The following is a 17062-nucleotide window of genomic DNA, read 5'->3' on the forward strand; positions in this document are numbered from 1 at the left end:
ACATTTTATTTTCAAATGCTTTCAATGAAACCAATTTTTTCAAAAACATCAAGAAACTAGAATAAAGAGATAATTTTTTTAGAAATTCTGCTTGCCTGAGCTTTATTCACAATTTTTCTACATTGAAAGGGTCAATCAGGTTTTATAAAACCCTCTTCCTGGTTATTTTTGGAATTCTTGTTCACAAGAAATGAAGTAGTAGCTCCTTTTTTCCAGTTTCTATCATATGAAGCTGTATTTATTTACTGCTGCTGCCTTCAAGTGAATGTCTTTTCCAGCCTTCTGGGTGGTGGTTTTGTATTGGATTTTTCACAGCTTATTAATCATGACTTCGATTTGACCACGTTCTCCTGGTGTGCAATTTTTTTTAGAACAATTGGTGAAGACCTGTCATAGAAAAGAAGGCCAGTCAGAACCAAACAGTTCATCAAGAAAAGTTGATTTGATCATGTTTTGTATTGACAAAACTGACCTTTTTGAGATTTCTTTTCTGGCCTTGCTGGCCATTCACACCTTTATTTGCATCAATTTGGCTTGCAATGAAAAAGTCAACCCTGGAGTTCAATAATAGATCAGCTATACAAAAAGAGTCTTCAATGAAGCTTGGATGAAAGACATAACTTACACTTTTAATTGCTTCAGGATATTTCTTTCCCCGGTGCTTCTCAAAGCTGCATTAACAGCGGTGTACAACTTTCCCGCTGTTTCCAAGAACTCTGGGACCTGACCGTTGCCTGCTGAGAATGTGGCCATAGCAAACCCCAATGGGGTTACACCTATACCCCGGTTTTCAAAGTTGATTTGGGACTGGTGAAAGTGAATTAGCAAAACAAGGCAGGTAGGAAAATGGTGGATTTCTCAAGTCTCAAGACCTACGAATCTTAGCCCGTTAAACGTGACATCAGGAATCACCGTAAACACGAAGTTCTGTGGATAACAGATGTTGATCAATGAACGGGAGGCGTAGAATCAAGATATTCAAAAAGCTCACGTTCCCGTCACATCCAACCTCTGGGGGAGGTCGGACGTCTTTAGGGAGAACCTTATTCCCGATGATATAACATGGGGACTGACAATGGACGATGCAAGCTTGATTTGATTTTATTCAGATGGGGAAACAAAATTACCAAGGGAATATCAAGATGTTGATCATTGAAACTAGGCTTGGAAGACACCTTACCTAAAGATTGTAAGGTCAGCAAAAAAAGTAAAGAAAATAATTCTTGACGTGACATGGTCTAGTTATATCTTGTGCACTGTTCGTAGCCAATACTTTTTGATGATTAAGGTGGAATAAGTAAGCAGGATAAGCAGTAATTATCCTCTGGTTTCAAACCAATATAAACAACACCAATAGCTGGCAGCCTTTTTCTTCAGTGGCTCGATAGAGCTCTCAATGCGAAATCTGTCAAATCGAGGATCGTGCGGATTAAAATGAATTTGTCTGTTTTATTTACAGTATTAACTCCGAACTACAGCGGTTTTAGAAGAAGATTTAGAGAAAACCTCCTAGTCCTGCAGGAATCTACGTTACGGGATGGCGTCGCTATTTTTATGTGACAATGGAAGAGGATTGGCGCGATCCACCGGCTCTTGAAGCGCAGGTCCATTCGAGCATGAGCATTTTTTTTCACTTTTGCAGCAGTCGTTCTCTGTCGTCTGGAAACGCTCGAGGAAACAGAATGAAAGGGGGTATTGTAACTGAGCTTGGAGCAGAATGCGATGAGGCACCAAGGTTGAGCAACAGAAAACGTATCCAGATGCTTTCCTCGGCGTTCACCGTTGATTGAGTAAGACCAGGTAAGGCGTCGATCTCGTTGACAAAGAGCCTTGATACATAGACTACCAAGCGTTCCTTAGAATCAAATTCGCCATCGGTTGCGTCGATAAAAGACCTTGTTAGATAGACAATTGCCGTGGAGATCAGACGTTGGTTGCTTTAAAGGTCAGCCATGAAGTAGGCCAAAAATTTACTCTTATTTGAACCTTCCGCCTTTCCATGGCTCTTAAATGGCTTTGAAATGCTTCAAGCAAGCAGTTGCCAATTGATGGACATATGATCAATGAGAGAACCACACATTTTTTTTTGAGTGGAATTAGCATATTCAATGCACTAGACTTTCAAGGCGGCTCCGCCGCTGCTTGTTTGTCCCCGACAATGACATTCAACCTCACACAAACCTCACAACAAGGACACTAACACCCAGCTCATTGAACAAGAACCACAATCTCTTTACCACCGTATGCGCCATATTTTCACTTCAAATGGGATCAACACGCTGGAAGATTTCAATTGGCTTGGTCGTGACAGTAAGCCAAGCATGAGAAGCACTGACACAGTGAACCATGTAATGTCTTATCATCTCACATTTATTCTTTTACAGAAACCCGCATTTACCTCTTCAAGATAACCATGCTCACCGCAAACTATGGTGAACGGGATCCCATGGTAGCCAATAGAATGTTGTCCATTATAAACAGCGGTTCCTTCAAACTTTTCAAGCCTATTAATATTCACTGTGAAAAAAATCAAGAAACTGCTGCCAGTTGACATGCAATATTAGGGGGTTTCACAATAAGAAAACCCGGGAAGGTGTTCAAGCACTTGCGAGTATTGTTATGAGGATGCTTGGGGTGATTTTTTGCAGGACTTCACGCCAAATTTCTAAGCAAGTATGTCACCCGTGAGTAAAGAAATTTAGTGCCGCAGGAAGAAAAAATGCTTATTGTGAAACCCCCTATTACAAAGGCCGCTTTTTAATATTGCATGTCAACTGGCAGCAGTTTCTTGAGTTTTTTTCACAGTGATTGTCACCATCATCCTTGGCAACAAAGTCAAACCCAATCAAGAAATGTTTGATCTGATCAAAAACAAATTCATCAACCTCTCAAGCCCTTCTGCACCATCCACATTGACCCTGGTGACAATCACCTCCGCCAGACTCGTGGATGTTTCACAATCCATTACTGGCTTGCTTCCTACACTCAAACTGGGATTGAACAATTTGATGTACAAGGATGTCCCGGGATTGGTGGAGCATTTGTTCCAGCATCATCACATTGATTTCGCCAAGATCCTGCAACCCCACAAAAGTTTTATCAAGCAGAAGTGCAAAGAAGAAGTAGACAACACATCGGTGCCTTCTATGTTGGAATGGATCACACCTCTTGTCAAATAAGAAGTATCTCAAAAGCGTTGAAGGAAGACAAAGGTTGGATTGTGCAATTGTGTCACAGTCTTTCAAGCGCAGCAATCACATCAAAGATGTTCTGGTCCCTGTTGTGCTAAAGAAGAAAGTTTTTAATGACCGCAATGCCAACATTTGCTTGGCCAAATACGCCTACGAGATCTTCATAGCTCAGCCCAGGCAAAGCTACGTCATTGGGTCTACGGTGTGTGGGACCTTGATGCGGCTCTGGCAATTTGATAGGTCCAGTGCCATTGGTTCTGAATTATTTGACATCAAAAAGGACGAAGACAAATTTTCCAAGTTCCTTGCTATCATTTTATTTCTCTTAATGTCAAATAAGCAAGTCCTTGGTTTTGATTCATCCTTCATTGATATTGCTGGGCAGGCTTCTATTAATACTTGAGAATTGCAAATGATACAAATTGGGACCAAACCCAATTGTCAAGAACTCATAATAGATCACCTTATCTTCCAAGCGCACTTGATCTGCGGACGGGGGACAAGCTGTTGGCAAGCGCATCTCTCCGGAGATGAGCATACAAAATTTGTGGTCAAAGATTCATGGCAACCTGCTCACCGGAAAGAAGAAGGTGTTATGCTTTGCGAGGTGACCGAAAAAAACATTGCTCATATGGCGAGATGTTATTATCATGGAGACGTCCAAGTGGCCAACCGGATTGTTGACATTGAATCTCACGTTTGGGTGGGCATCATATTCAGAGGCAGAAAGACAATGAAAATCACTAATCAGTTTGGTGATTCAACATTCACAACCACTACTGAGACCAATAATGCAACAAACAAAACCACTAAAGAGTCGGATAATTCAAAACCCTCAGAAGAATTCACCAATTGATTTCACCGGCGGTTAATTGTTAAAGACGTCGGGGAACCTATTTGGAAAGTTGATTGTCTGGTTCGTCTGTTGGAGGCCCTTTTCCTTTTTTTTTTTTTTTTTTTTTTTTTTAAAGTGAATTTTGGCCTATGGCATTGCACACTATGAATCTAAGTGACATCTTTGTGAAAGAAAACAAACTCCTGATCCAACACACAAACACGGGAACCGTAAAGTGAAAATACAACGAGTCTAGAAAAGAAAACATTTAAGGAAAATAAAGAGTGTAGATAGGATGGAGGAGGAAAGAGAGGATGAGACTATTGAGGAGGGAGGTATTCCGAGAATTGCTTGGTGTTCCATAAAAAGGCCGCTAAGGCTGGTTCAGCCTTCCGATTGTTAAGAGTCCTGTCGAGCCTGTCAGCCTTGAATCAAATCTTGAGGTGGCGGAGATGTTTTCGGAAGAGTGCCCGCTGGCTCTTGACTTTTGGACAGAAATTCATCAGATGAAAGACCGTTTCTTTCGCCCCACAGTTGGGACAAAGAGGGTCAAAACTCCTACAAATTCGAAAAAGGTGTCTTTTCAGTGCGCAATGACCTGATGCCAGTTGATTGATCAGGGAGCTAAAGCCTATGGGAAGACCCGAGGGAGCTGGTCGCTTGGGCAGGAGCGGGGCTGTGGCCTTCTGGTGAAACTTTCTGTAGTTGCCTTTGACCATTAAGGATTGCGAGGAGGGGGACTCCAGTGCCTCCTTTGCTAACTGATCCGCCATTTCATTGCCAAGAATGTCCTTGTGACCTGGGCACCACACAAGAGACACCTCCAGCGCTGCCGGGAGCTCTGCTAGCGCAGATTTAATCAATTTGAAAAGCCGCTGCCCAGGCTTGGGAATGTTAGGGTCCTTGGTCCTGGAAATAACTCCTTGATTGTCTACAAAAATCAGAAGCTTCCGATATCGCGATTTCACAACCAACTCCTTTGCCAGTCCTAGGGCAGCTAGAACTCCAACCGCCTCGCTTTCATGGTTTGAAATAACAGACGGCCCCCCCAAGGAATATGAACTGAAACTGTTCAAGCTCGGACAGACAGCTGCCCCAGCCCCTCCTTTCTCCGGGTGATATGACCCATCACTGAAGATTAACAGCACCCCCAGGTCCAAAGACAAATGAGAGACAAGAGACTTAACAGAGAGAGTTGCTGCCTCCTTGGTCAGCCCCATATTGACATATTCCAGCTTCCGCGTTAAGCTGGATCCAAAGTTAAAATCAATGTGTATGAGTTCTGGGTCCAATTCCATGGCCCTGTCCACATTACCCGTTGCCAGGCCACTCTGCGCCGAGTCCGCATATCGCACTGAGGAGTCAGCCCTACTAGAGAGAATGGATGATCGAACCACATTGTTAGCTTTGATCATCACAATCTTCCTAAAGAAGAAAGAAAAACTTGTCCGTAAGATTTCATCCAAGAAAAACGGCAGCGCCAATCTCCTCTGGATGAACACATTTGATGTTGACTTGAAAACCCCCAGAGTGAAGATTCCCGCCAGTCGATCCACCTTGCTGGCCAGATTTGCAACCTTGCCCTTATTAGACTTTGTGGCCCATACAGCCGCCCCGTACGTGATCCTGGGGAAAAGCACACATTTAATCAGTTTAACACGATCCACCTCCTTAGTCGCCCAGCGTGAGTTGCCAAAAATCTTTAGCTGGTTAATTGTTTTGTGAGCCTTCTCTTCCAGGGCTTTGAAGTTACGGTTGAACAGAAGTTTCCTGTCCAACCAAACTCCAAGCCACTTAACCTCTGACATCAGCTCCAGTTGAAAGGCCCCAAATGGTAAAGCTCCATCCAGAGCCTTACCCTTAGTTAGCCAAAGAAACTGAGCTTTCGCCTGGTCAAAGATAGCCCCATGAGTCTCACCCCATCGGAGTGAGCAAATGCCCTCTTCAATCAAACCCGCCCTTGCTGTCTCAGCCAAGTATCCCGCAACCAGATGGACAACATTGTCCACATAACCTATAGAGACAGAGTCTAGGGAAGTCAAAAAAGATTTCTTCAGCAGCGAGTTATTATACAGGATATACAGAATAACCAAAAGCGGGGATCCTTGCGGTAGTCCAATCCGGATCGGGAAGGCTTTGGAGACAAAATCATCCAGTCTGATGGTTGTCGATCTATCTTTCAAGAAATCTGCAATAGTTAGCACAAGGTACGTTGGGAAGTTCATTTCAAAGAGGTAATTGATCAGCCTGGCCGGGTGGACTGAGGGGTAGGCCGACTTGACATCCAAGAACAGGCCTGCCACTACTTTACCCTCCCTCCACTTTGTCTTGACCCAGTGCTCCAGGGAGAACTGGGTCAAGACAAAGTGGAGGGAGGGTAAAGTAGTGGCAGGCCTGTTCTTGGATGTCAAGTCGGCCTACCCCTCAGACATCCTCCGTCCCCAAACCCTTCCTTCCTCCGAAGTGGCCTTCTGCCAGCACTCCCGACCTCTTGGCCCACGCCGTTAGTCGTCTAGCCAGGATTAGCTCAAAGAGCTTGCTCGATGTGCCAAGGAGAGCAATCGGTCGGTAGGCCGACGGGCTGGTGTAGTCCGGTTTACCCTGTTTCCGGATGATAGTGGTCACCGCTACCTTCCAAGAAGCAGGGAATTTACTAGTTATTAGTATGTTATTGTACAACACTGACAGAGTTTCCGAGAGAGGGTCTGAAAGAGACTTAAGAAGCTCATTCGCTATCCCGTCAATCCCTGGTGCCTTTTTAGGACGGATCCTCCGGATGGCCAAGCGGACTTCCTCCCTTGTTACTGGAGGGTAACTGCCGAACCTGCAAGACAAATCAAAGCGAATATCTGCCAATTCAATCGGTACATCAGGGGCAGACGTGCCTCTAAACAGCAACTCAGTTTGCTCGTTCTTGTCGTGTACAATGGCCCCGTCATGACCTTTCAGTGGGAGAACTTCTCCCCCTGCCGACTTGGATGTGAAGCGTAGAACACAAAACAGATCCCCTTCAGACGGATCTTCCAGAAGTTTCCGCCAGTTACGCTGTTTCAAAGAGTTAACCAGGGAGAGGAAATAGTCATTCCACTGTTGGTAGCATTAACATGCCTCTGGTGACTTAGCGAATAACATCCAGCGCCGGGCTTGGTTGTGGGTTTGTAGAACCGGGTCAAGGGTCCTGCTACACCACCAGGGCTCGGCCTTGGCCTTGTTGGACCGTGTCCGGCGGCCGAGCTGCTCCTGGGCCCGTTGAAGAAAAGAGGTCAGGGCTTCAGCTTGTGCGTTGGGGTCTGAGGGCAATGTGGTTGAAATTGAGGACAACTCAGCAGATAGGGATTCCAGTTTCCCGCTATCCAGCTCTGTCCATCTGGGGAGTCGCCAATGATAGGTCGGGGCTGGACGGCTCATCCGCAAGGTGGCACGCAGGGCTTGGTGGTACAATCCAAAGTTCTTGCTTGACACCGAGACCGTCTCCAGCAGTTTGGAGCCTAAAAAATTTGCCCATATCAGGTCAATAGTTGAACCTCTTCCTTTGGATGAGAAAAAAGTGGGGACGTGTCTGGGAGACGCTATCCGAAAACCAGAAGATGAAAGGGAACTTAGCAGGTCTCTAGCCTCGGGCTCCGTTTTCCTACAACCCGGGGGGTTCCAGTGCTGATGGTGCAAGTTTGCATCCATAGCAATAATCATCGGGTGTTGCCTAGAATAAAAGGAAGACAGCCAGTCTTTGAGCTCTGCAACTGAAGGGAGTGAAGATGGGGGATTATAAATATTCAAAAGTCAAAAAACCTTCCCAGTCGGGTGAGTGATTTCCACCCCGACCAGGTTCTGGGAGCCCCCCTCCAGAAGTCTAATTGACTCAGAGGGGATTGAGCGCTGTACATAGATGACAGTCTTATGTCTCTGATTCCAGCAGCTAGGAACATGTTCATAGGCTACAAACGCCCGCCATGCCAAGTGTTGAGGTGGTTGGAGGGTGACCGAGTTGATCCACGGTTCTTGAAGAAGGAGAAAATTGAACGAGAGACAGGAATTGAGAACACTTAGCGTTACAGCCTTGGAGACGTGGCAGTTCAGATGTAGAAAAGATGAGGATTCAGGATTGGAGAGGGGGGAAGCGGACAACGGTTCAAGGTCTTGACGGAAATCAGCGGTTTGGATGAGTTCGGGGCGGATAGCACGCGGAGGTGTTTGAGACGGTGGTTGGTGTGTGTGGTGGGGCTGGTCAAGGGTTACCGGAGGTGTACCTATCATTGAGAGGGCAGGGGTTTCTTATCAAACCAGGCCTTCTTGTACGGGCAGGCCATGCTGAAAGGTGTGTGATCGACGCTGTTGATGCCTTCTGTCTTGTTCTTGAGACCAGCCTTGCAGAGAACGCAGGTTTTGACGCCGCCAATGCCTTCTGGGCACTCGTTTGTTGGGTGGCTGTTTGCACATTTGGCGCATCGGGCAGACTCACGACACCATTTGCCGAAATGACCCATTCTTAGGCATTTGAAGCATTGCGGGGGGTGCGGCTTGAAACGCTCCGTCCTATGGAAGTCGTAATTCAGAAAAACACCTGCTTTCTTGATCCTGGACGCGAGATCTTTGCTGGTAAAGGCCAGGACAATGGAACCGGCTTTCTTTGCTGTCGGCTCGCTCGAGCCCATCCACCTGACACGAGCCAAATCACTCGCCTGGAAGCCATTCTTGGAAGCCAATTGCGCTAGACTCGTCGGCTTGCCAATGTCGAAGCTCCTGGGGACTCCATGCGCCATGACCGAGTATGTGCTCGGGGTCGCCTCAAGATCAGGGTGTACGGTTTTGGACCAGGCATGCTTGTTGTCCATTAACCATTTCTGATGAGTCCTGTTCTTTGTATAGAAGGAAACGTCTCCGGAGGGGAGCACGCTGGCTCCTCTGATTGCAACCTGCTCCCCGTCGACACAAGCATCTAAGCCAAGCAAGGCCTCGTTCGCCTTCTGAACCAAAGCCCCGCTGGGCATTTTCTTCACCTCCGTGCTAGCCGGGTTCGAGTGGATGATAACCCGCTTCGGCTTCAGAGATGCGATGACCTGTTTGGGTGGAGGGCGCGTCGTCAGCGCGTGGATGGAGCCATCGAGGGCCGTCGACGCGACGGACGCAAAAGATTTGCCCGTGCTCGCTACAGGTTTGGGGCCAGCCTTCAACATTTTCTCGAATTCAGCCATCCGCTTGATTATGGGATCAACCTTGGCATCAACCTTGGTGTTGAGTTGGTCGACTGTGGCCTCCAGACGCTGAATCATCCTCTCGTTGGTGGCCGAGAGATCAAGGATAAGTTGCACGAACTTGGCGTCAAGAAAAACCCCGCCGTTTGCTTCACGGTTCGCGTCTTTGCCAAGAATCTTGGTCAGGAGGATGTGGAGGCTGGACGCGGGGGGCATGGTAGGCGGGCGAGGTGGAAGGCGGGCCTCGATGTTGTCCATCATCTCCGAATCGCCTGCAATGGGCGCGTTGGGCGGTCGGATTGGGTCGGGGGGGCGATGTGCAGGAAGCATAAGCTGCCTGGGGGGAAGGGGAGTGGGAAAAGAACTTTTCTGATGAGTAGGGGGAGGGGGTGGAGTGTTGTGAAATGTCGACGCGTAAAGTGGTGTTTTTTGTGGTTTGCGGCAGAAAAGTGTTGGAGGCCCTTGAGGGCTGTATCAGTGGTGGGCAGATACGTTCTCCAAATGGATAACTATGAGGGTAACATAACCTTTACAGTTACGTTATCTGCTAGTTACAGATATCTAATTTGGAGTTATGATATCTTCTGCAGAAAATGGGCTCCATTTTATCTAGTTATGTTCCCTAGTTATTTTGAACAAAACCAGTTATGTTACATTTTTTCCCAGATTTGGGTAACTTTGGTGTAACTTTCTGGTAAAGGCCCTGATTTGTGGTTGTTTTTATCAATATGAGCAAGATGTTTGCTCAAGTTGACACTAAACAACCACATAAACTCAGTATGCTGCCAGGAAGCCAGATTAAAAGTTGTTCAGAGTGAGGGTTGAACCCACAACTTTGAACATCACTAACCTCAGAGAGGCAAGCCTTAATTACCAATAACACTACAGGCATGTAGCTGTCGCTGCGGGATGCAGCGTCACCGTGTCGTTGCAAGCCCGCGCAACTGCGCAAGTAGGCGCAGTCACTGCGGCCGCGACCCCCAATGCAACGTCAGGTGACGCTGCGGGCCGCAACAACACCCATTTGCCCGTAGTGTAAGCTAAAGACATGATACCAACCCTCTCTTTTTTTCAATAATGTCAACCCCCTTTACAAAAAGCCCCATATCAAAAAAGTTACGTTACCAAAAACATAAAAAATCAGGTTGAAAAAAAAAGTTACTTTACTATACTTTACTGCCCATATTTTGTACGTTACCAAAATGGCCAATTTGGATAACTAAAAAGATGTTACATTATCCAATTTCAGTGCCGTAACGTAAAGTAACGTATCTGCCCACCGCTGGCTGTATTGTGGGACACCAGGAGTTATTGGGCGCTGGCTACCTTCACGGAGACATATCTATTGCTAATCTCATGATTAACACCCAGAACGATCCAAATCGAAAATCCTTCCTGATCGATCTAGATGCGGTGATTCCCTTCCCTACCTCAAATAGTCAACCCCGTCCCGCAAGAACCGGCACAAAAGTTTTCATGTCGATCAATGTGCTTGGACAAGAACATGACCATCATTTCGTGGACGATCTGGAATCCTTTTCTTGGGTTTTGATATGGATTTGCATCCATTATCCAAAAGATCAAAGAACAGGACCTGGTTTATCAGAATGGAATCAGCTGCCCCTGGATATGCTGAAACCAGTAAAGCGTGATTTTCTCTATCACCCTCGCGATCTTACGGCCAAATTCACACAACAATACAAGAAATCGGAGCCTCTCATCATCTGTGCCCACGAGCTTGCCAGCCTAATGCGCGATACCCGTGTCAGAGAAGAAGAGTCCGTAACACTTTATGGTTGAATATTGCGCATTATCCGACAGGCTCGAAACAGAATTGAAAAACCATGAGTGTAAGTAGTTTCACTATCCTTCCTCCGCCTTGTTTGGCTATAACTCACTGACCCAACCTATTGTTTCTAGGCTCCTACTTTTGGTTTACATACGTCTTGTTTCCCAGCCATGTCAAATCGCTGGGAAGGTGATTGATCTTTCAGTTTTTTCAATAAAGAGCAGGAGTATTGCCTTTTTGCTATGATAATACCTGGAACCATCACACATTCTATTTTTGATGTTGTTGTTGTTACAAAGCCCTTGTTGGGTTTTAGCAATTGTGGTTCGAGTGAAATATTGGAAAGCCCCACGTAGGATACAAGACCGACCGCGGGCACGCACGGCAGGCCCCCGCCAATTGTCCGACCGTGGGCCACGCACGTGGGAACCACGTGGCAGGTCACGCCGACCGCGGGTGCCAAGTCCTCCCCCTGGGAGCACGCCAAAATATCAAGGCAGGGGCGGGAAGGCTGGCCCTGCGTCGGCTCCCACGTCAGACCGCGGTGGGTCGCACTCCGTGGTGTACCCTTCCTACACCAACCTTTCAAATCCAACAGCCAACAGGGTATATATATTTACTAGGGTTTAAGGGCGGCTACGCTGCCCTGTGACTGATCTCATAATTTTGATACATGAATCAACAAATCAAAGGTACCGCCTCCAAGGTCGTAGACCGCGATCAACCGTGATTCTTCTTGATCTAGACCATATGCCAAAGCAGCAGCAGTGGGTTTGTTGATAACACGGAGAACATCCAGCTTGGCAATTGCACCGGCATCCTTGGTCGCTTGCCACTGGGCGTTGTTGAAGTAGGCAGGGACGGTGTTAACTGCAAGCAAAAAAAACGGAAAGGGCTTGGTGACCAGGTAAAGGCATTTCAGATCAGAAGAGAAGCAGCTACTAACCAGTGTGTTTAATGTCTTTTGTCAGGTAACCTTCAGTGGTCTCCTTCATCTTTGGTCATCTAACGGCAAAGTCTCTGGGCCGGTCATTGGTATCAATCTGGGAACAACCAACTTGTGTTGTCTGCATGGGAGAGACAGGATAAGCAACCGGGCAGACTTGGAGGGGCGCCGGAAAGGTTGTCAGGCTGAGAATGGCTAGGTACAAATAGAGGAGGAAATGGCTCAAGGTCTTTGGACAAAGGGATGAATTACTTAATCAGGTTTGGGGATGACCCTATCCTGGACACGACCTCAGAGTACATCGGAGAAGAATCCAATCCCAGCGCACAATATAATTATGAGTTTTGAAAAGGGGCTCAGTTTCCCATTTTTTTTTGGGGGGGGGGGTCACTTGCATGTGGAACGGGGAAAAGAGAAAAAGGGGAAGGTGGATGTATGCAAAGGTGGGAGGGGAAAAGGAAATTAATTACTTGGGTCCGGCACAATTGAGGTATGGGGGAGAGTATAAAAGCAGACACAGTTGGATGATTGCAGGTCATTGCTTGGCTCTTGCTCGGCGCCAATTGCTTAAAGAGCCAAGCAATCCAGGTCAATTGGTACCTGTATTTTGTTGACAGCTCAGGGGAGGGGAGGAATGCTGCCAAAAAAAAATTTTGGTGGGGGCATCGGTCCGCTTAATGTTAAACCATTAATATTGCACCGGGAAAAAAAACAAGGAGAGTAATAGGAGAGAGCTCCGGACAAAAGAGTGCAGGTTGACTACTTCTTAAGCGCGCGCGCTTTCCAATTGGGCGCAGGGTTAGCCTGGTAGCGGACGATTTCGAGGCCAGTCAAGAGCTGTTTCTCGACCTGTTTGATGTACGAAAGGTCGACTTGATACCTGTCCGTTACATCATCATCATGCAATGCCCGACATTCCAGAGTAAGATATCTGAAAGGTTTAGCAGCTTTACTACAGAGTGGGAAAAGGAACACTGACCTGCATGGTCTGGAAAGTAAGCCGGCCAGACGCGGGTTCGTCGAGTTCTTGGCGCCATGAGCGCGACATGCCTCTGATATCTGTCTTATCGGCTCCCCCGTTCCTCGAACTGCGCTTTTCTCTTCTTCTTCTACTTCGCCATCTTTCACTTGGCCATTATTATTCACTTCTCCATCTTTGAATGCACCACCCTTCACCTCACCATTTCTTACGTCTCCATCTTTCACCTCGTCATCGTTTACGTGAGCATCTTTTGCTCCTCCATCTTTTACTTCCTCATACTTGTTTCGAGCATCACCGCCATCCGCAGACTTCGGACCACCAACCACCCCGGCCGGATCCGGGTCCAGACCGGCCTGCAAGACGGGGGCTGGCTCTACAGGCTTGGGGTTGGGCGCCGTCTGAGCATCGATCCAGGTCTTCATGAGGTCGTGGATGAAGGCCCTGGGGGCGTCAGTCTTGATCGATCCGGGCTGACAATACGACCTAGAGAGGGTGAAGCCGGCGTTCAGGATAGCCCAGCCGACGGTCAAGAGGGAGGGCGATGTGCACTTGAAGAGCCCCCAGAGCTTGGCCGGGGTGAAAAAAAAAACGGGGCCTCTGGAGCTCCTGCATCACACCAACAGATAAGTCTCCACACGGTACACACACACTTTCCCAAAAGGGCAATTGGCCAGCCCGACCATCCCGCGGATCCGCTCCGCCGTCTTCAACGGCTCCCGGTCAGCCTCGACCACCTCCAGGATCTTGTCACAGAACCCCGGGTCGTGCAAGGGTCCGCTCCACAGCAGCCCCGCAACGTGAAGCTTGCCGCCACACTCCTCGCACGTTGCGCCCGGCATTGGCGGCCCACACGCGTTCTGGCACGAGGCATTGGTCCCACGACCCGCCTTTGTTGGCTTGGTATTCGTCCTGCCTAGGGCCTGAAAATGGAAGCCCGCACAACCCGAACAGACGTACACTACCGCCGTATTCCTGCACCCACCACCCGCCCCTCACCCAACTCAAAACAAATCACGGCACCAGATTTTCTTTTTCTTGGCACCATGTGAGTACTCACGTGATACATTTCTTGACCTCTGCGGGAGGATTGGAGACCCGGACAAAGATGCGCACATAGAAATCGATCGACAATGATAGTCAGGGCGTGATCTGTTTGCCGTACCTCGCCGCCGAACTGGCCAAGCTGTGAATCACTTGCCGGAGCGCATACTCGTGTGAATATTCCGCGCGCATCGAACTTCCTCCACAGTTCGAGAAGCTTCACACGTGGCACCCAAAATAAAATGCCAGACCATGAGCTTCCGCTTTGAAATAGCGGTTGTTGATGAACTGACCATTTTTCGGGATAGGCGCTTCCGGCTAGGACCGCCAGATCTGTACGAGTGACACGCAAGAGGCCTGGGCAAAATACAACATCATCAATAGTCAGCGCGAGATTCTCTTGAAAGATCTCATTCTCACCGCCGTTTCGGACACATTGTACTGCAGCATCGATGAACGGGGCTGCAGTGCCATAGGGGACGAGATCTACGACGTCGAATTGGCGATCGGGGGGCCGATGGGAATACATCAAGTCACTAAAAAACACGAACCTCTCCCACGGGGATTCAAGTTAGTCAAGAAGCGGCGGAAGAGATAGGGAGAGGGCTGCTGCTACTGCGATTGACCACGCGTCGCCCTGGGTCACCCGCACCTTGGCCTCCTGGGTCGCTGGGTCCCCGGGATCAAGCCCGTTGTGGGTGATGTTAGCTTTGATCAAGGCGACGGCCGAGGGGGACAAATCGTTCGCAATGATCGATCTAATTCAGATCTTCTGGGCGTATCTGATCGCGCGCAGGCCAGTGGCTGATAAGGCTTCGAGTGCGGTGAATTTTTGGGGCTGGAAGGCTGGCGGTTCCTTGGTAGACTTGAGATCATCGCGAGGCAGTGCAGCCTGCTCAGCCGACTCCTTGGTGACAGGCTCTTCTGCCATAGTGGTCGGATCATGCTGCTAGTCTGCTTCTTGTTTGAGTTTTTTGGCGTTGTGAGGATGGGGGTCAGGCAGGCCGGCGGGGCGTTTGTGGTTCTTTTTCCGCTGATGATTGGTTCGTGAGGCTGTCCATTTCCGTTCGAGCTCCAGGCCTTGATGGCTGCGATTGAGAGGTCTCGGTTGTATTCCTGGACGGGGTTGATGAATGCTTCTGAGGGTTGCTGCTCGTTTTCCAGCTTGATGAGGATCTGTGTGGAGGCTTCCTGGTGTGCTTTGTAGCCTGGCGGTGGTTCTGGGAAGCTGGCCATGAGTCTTCTGGGGTTGTAGTGGTAGTGGTTGAGTCTGATGGATATTTTTTAAAAAAAGTTGAGCCATCAGTATTCTGGTGATGCTTACCTAAGCAGCTCGGCATATTATGTGGCAAGATCTCCGTGAATCCTGACCCAACTTGAACGAAGCCACCATGTTGGAGTCGATCATCAACCTTCAGCAGTTCTCCAACCCGGTCAATATTCTCTTATCGATAGTGCTAGCCTATCGGCTGTACACATTGCTACCTTCATTCCGATTCAACGAGTTGAACGTCGACGAAAATGACCAAACCAACCTTAAAGCAACTCTGCCCGAGCATACAGCCGAATACCATAAAAGACCTACGAAGTTTCCCGAAACTCGAGTATGGAGGACATATACCCCCTTGGAACTAAAACATTTCGACGGAAATAATGGAAGCAAGATTGTAAGTTTTTTAGTGGTAGACATCTTCCCAGTTGGTGATCCGTTCAAAATTTCGCTGAGAAAAGCAATTGTGGTCTTCGGAACGAAATATAGTTGTTCGCGGTAAATCGAGTGGTTTACGATGTATCATCTGGACGAAACTTTTACGGCCCAGATGGGTTCGTGACCACATTTGCTCAAGCATCATCCGACAATCATCCAGATGGCTGAGATTTTCCTGGAAACATTTCTCAAGGCCTTACGGCAATTTCGCTGGGAGGGATGCTTCCCGTGGACTCGCTAAACAATCTTTCGATGACAGCATTCTTACTCCGATCGACTCAACGCTCGATAAGCTGGATGATCTCACTGACGAAGAACGGGAAAACTTGAAAGGATGGGAAGATCTTTTTAAGTCGAAGTACATCGCTTGTGGGTAAGTCACTGGCTGGTCTTGATCATTCTTGTAAAAGGGACATTGGATCGAAATTATCCCGGTATCGCCAACAGACTGAATTTCTCGACAACATGCTCACACTGTCATTAACACTGCCGCCCCCTTTTTTCCCCTGATCCCAATCAAACAGTGAGTTGATCGAGAACTCAGACCGCCCTCAGAAAGCCTTGTGAATACCGATTGGAACATCGTATTTGCGGGTTATATAAGGCATGTAAATTACTTTGATATATACTAGCGGTGGGTGGTTTGGGAGGTCGATCGGGTGTAAGAAAACACCACAGAGCTGATCATGGTTGTGCACAAAAAGAGTCTTGGTCTTTTTTTTTTTCTTTTTTTTTTTCTAAGTGCAGATTTGGTTTAACATTGCGCACTATGCATATTCATCTGGTTGACAAGAAACTGTCGGGGAGTTACAACAGTATATATGTAAATAGAAAGGGGAAAAACATCTAAGTTTCTGTGGGGTGTTTTGCTATTATTATTATTTTAATGTTTGTTATTGAGAGATTAGAAAAGGAAAATGGGAGAAAAAGGGGGAGGAAGAGATCCAGAGGTTCGGTGAGGTTGTAGTCTTGCGGAGATCATTGATGGGTTCCCTCGGCGTCCTCCACCCTGCGGAACTGGGGTAGTCTGGCCGAGGTTCGGAGGAAAGCTTCTGTAGCCTCAACTGCTCTTGCGTCGTGAAGGAGGGTTCTGGCCGAAAGTTCCTTGATCCGCTCCGTGTAGAGAATCCTTCTTGCTGTGGCCCTTGCCTCGCAGAACCTAGAACAAGAAACAAGATAATGATCAACTGATTCTACAACCCCACACGTCGAGCATATCGGGTATGGAGCCTTCTTGCATTTGGACTGGAAAGCGTTTGGTGGGACGTGACCTGATTGTAACTGGTGCAAAGCAGCCTCAACGGCGAAGGCCATGCGTGGCGACCCCCGCCATATCTTCTCTTTTCGGATCAGCGAAGATCTCTCCGCTGTCACGCTG

General features: G+C 47.9%; 3 protein-coding genes across 3 annotated transcripts; 1 reads left to right on the forward strand and 2 right to left on the reverse strand.

The window, feature by feature from the left end:
* Positions 1-309: 309 nt before the first annotated feature.
* PtA15_13A404 (uncharacterized protein) lies at positions 310-12002 on the reverse strand (the record flags this gene model as incomplete). The annotated part of the gene is made up of 9 exons (XM_053162599.1): positions 310-387; positions 473-554; positions 626-807; positions 877-927; positions 992-1042; positions 1128-1180; positions 1732-1895; positions 11691-11877; positions 11954-12002. 9 exons carry the CDS (start codon positions 12000-12002, stop codon positions 310-312), a joined length of 897 nt encoding a protein of 298 aa, XP_053026559.1.
* A 710-nt stretch (positions 12003-12712) lies between these two features.
* On the reverse strand, positions 12713-15212 carry PtA15_13A405 (uncharacterized protein; the record flags this gene model as incomplete). Its single annotated transcript, XM_053162600.1, has 6 exons — positions 12713-12833; positions 12933-13541; positions 13584-13855; positions 13993-14512; positions 14603-14734; positions 14893-15212. 6 exons carry the CDS (start codon positions 15210-15212, stop codon positions 12713-12715), a joined length of 1974 nt encoding a protein of 657 aa, XP_053026560.1.
* A 155-nt stretch (positions 15213-15367) lies between these two features.
* On the forward strand, positions 15368-16251 carry PtA15_13A406 (uncharacterized protein; the record flags this gene model as incomplete). Its single annotated transcript, XM_053162601.1, has 4 exons — positions 15368-15643; positions 15736-15800; positions 15878-16057; positions 16209-16251. 4 exons carry the CDS (start codon positions 15368-15370, stop codon positions 16249-16251), a joined length of 564 nt encoding a protein of 187 aa, XP_053026561.1.
* Between the last annotated feature and the right edge of the window lie 811 nt (positions 16252-17062).

This window comes from Puccinia triticina, chromosome 13A (assembly GCF_026914185.1).
Source record: "Puccinia triticina chromosome 13A, complete sequence".
Taxonomy (NCBI): Eukaryota; Fungi; Basidiomycota; class Pucciniomycetes; order Pucciniales; family Pucciniaceae; genus Puccinia; species Puccinia triticina.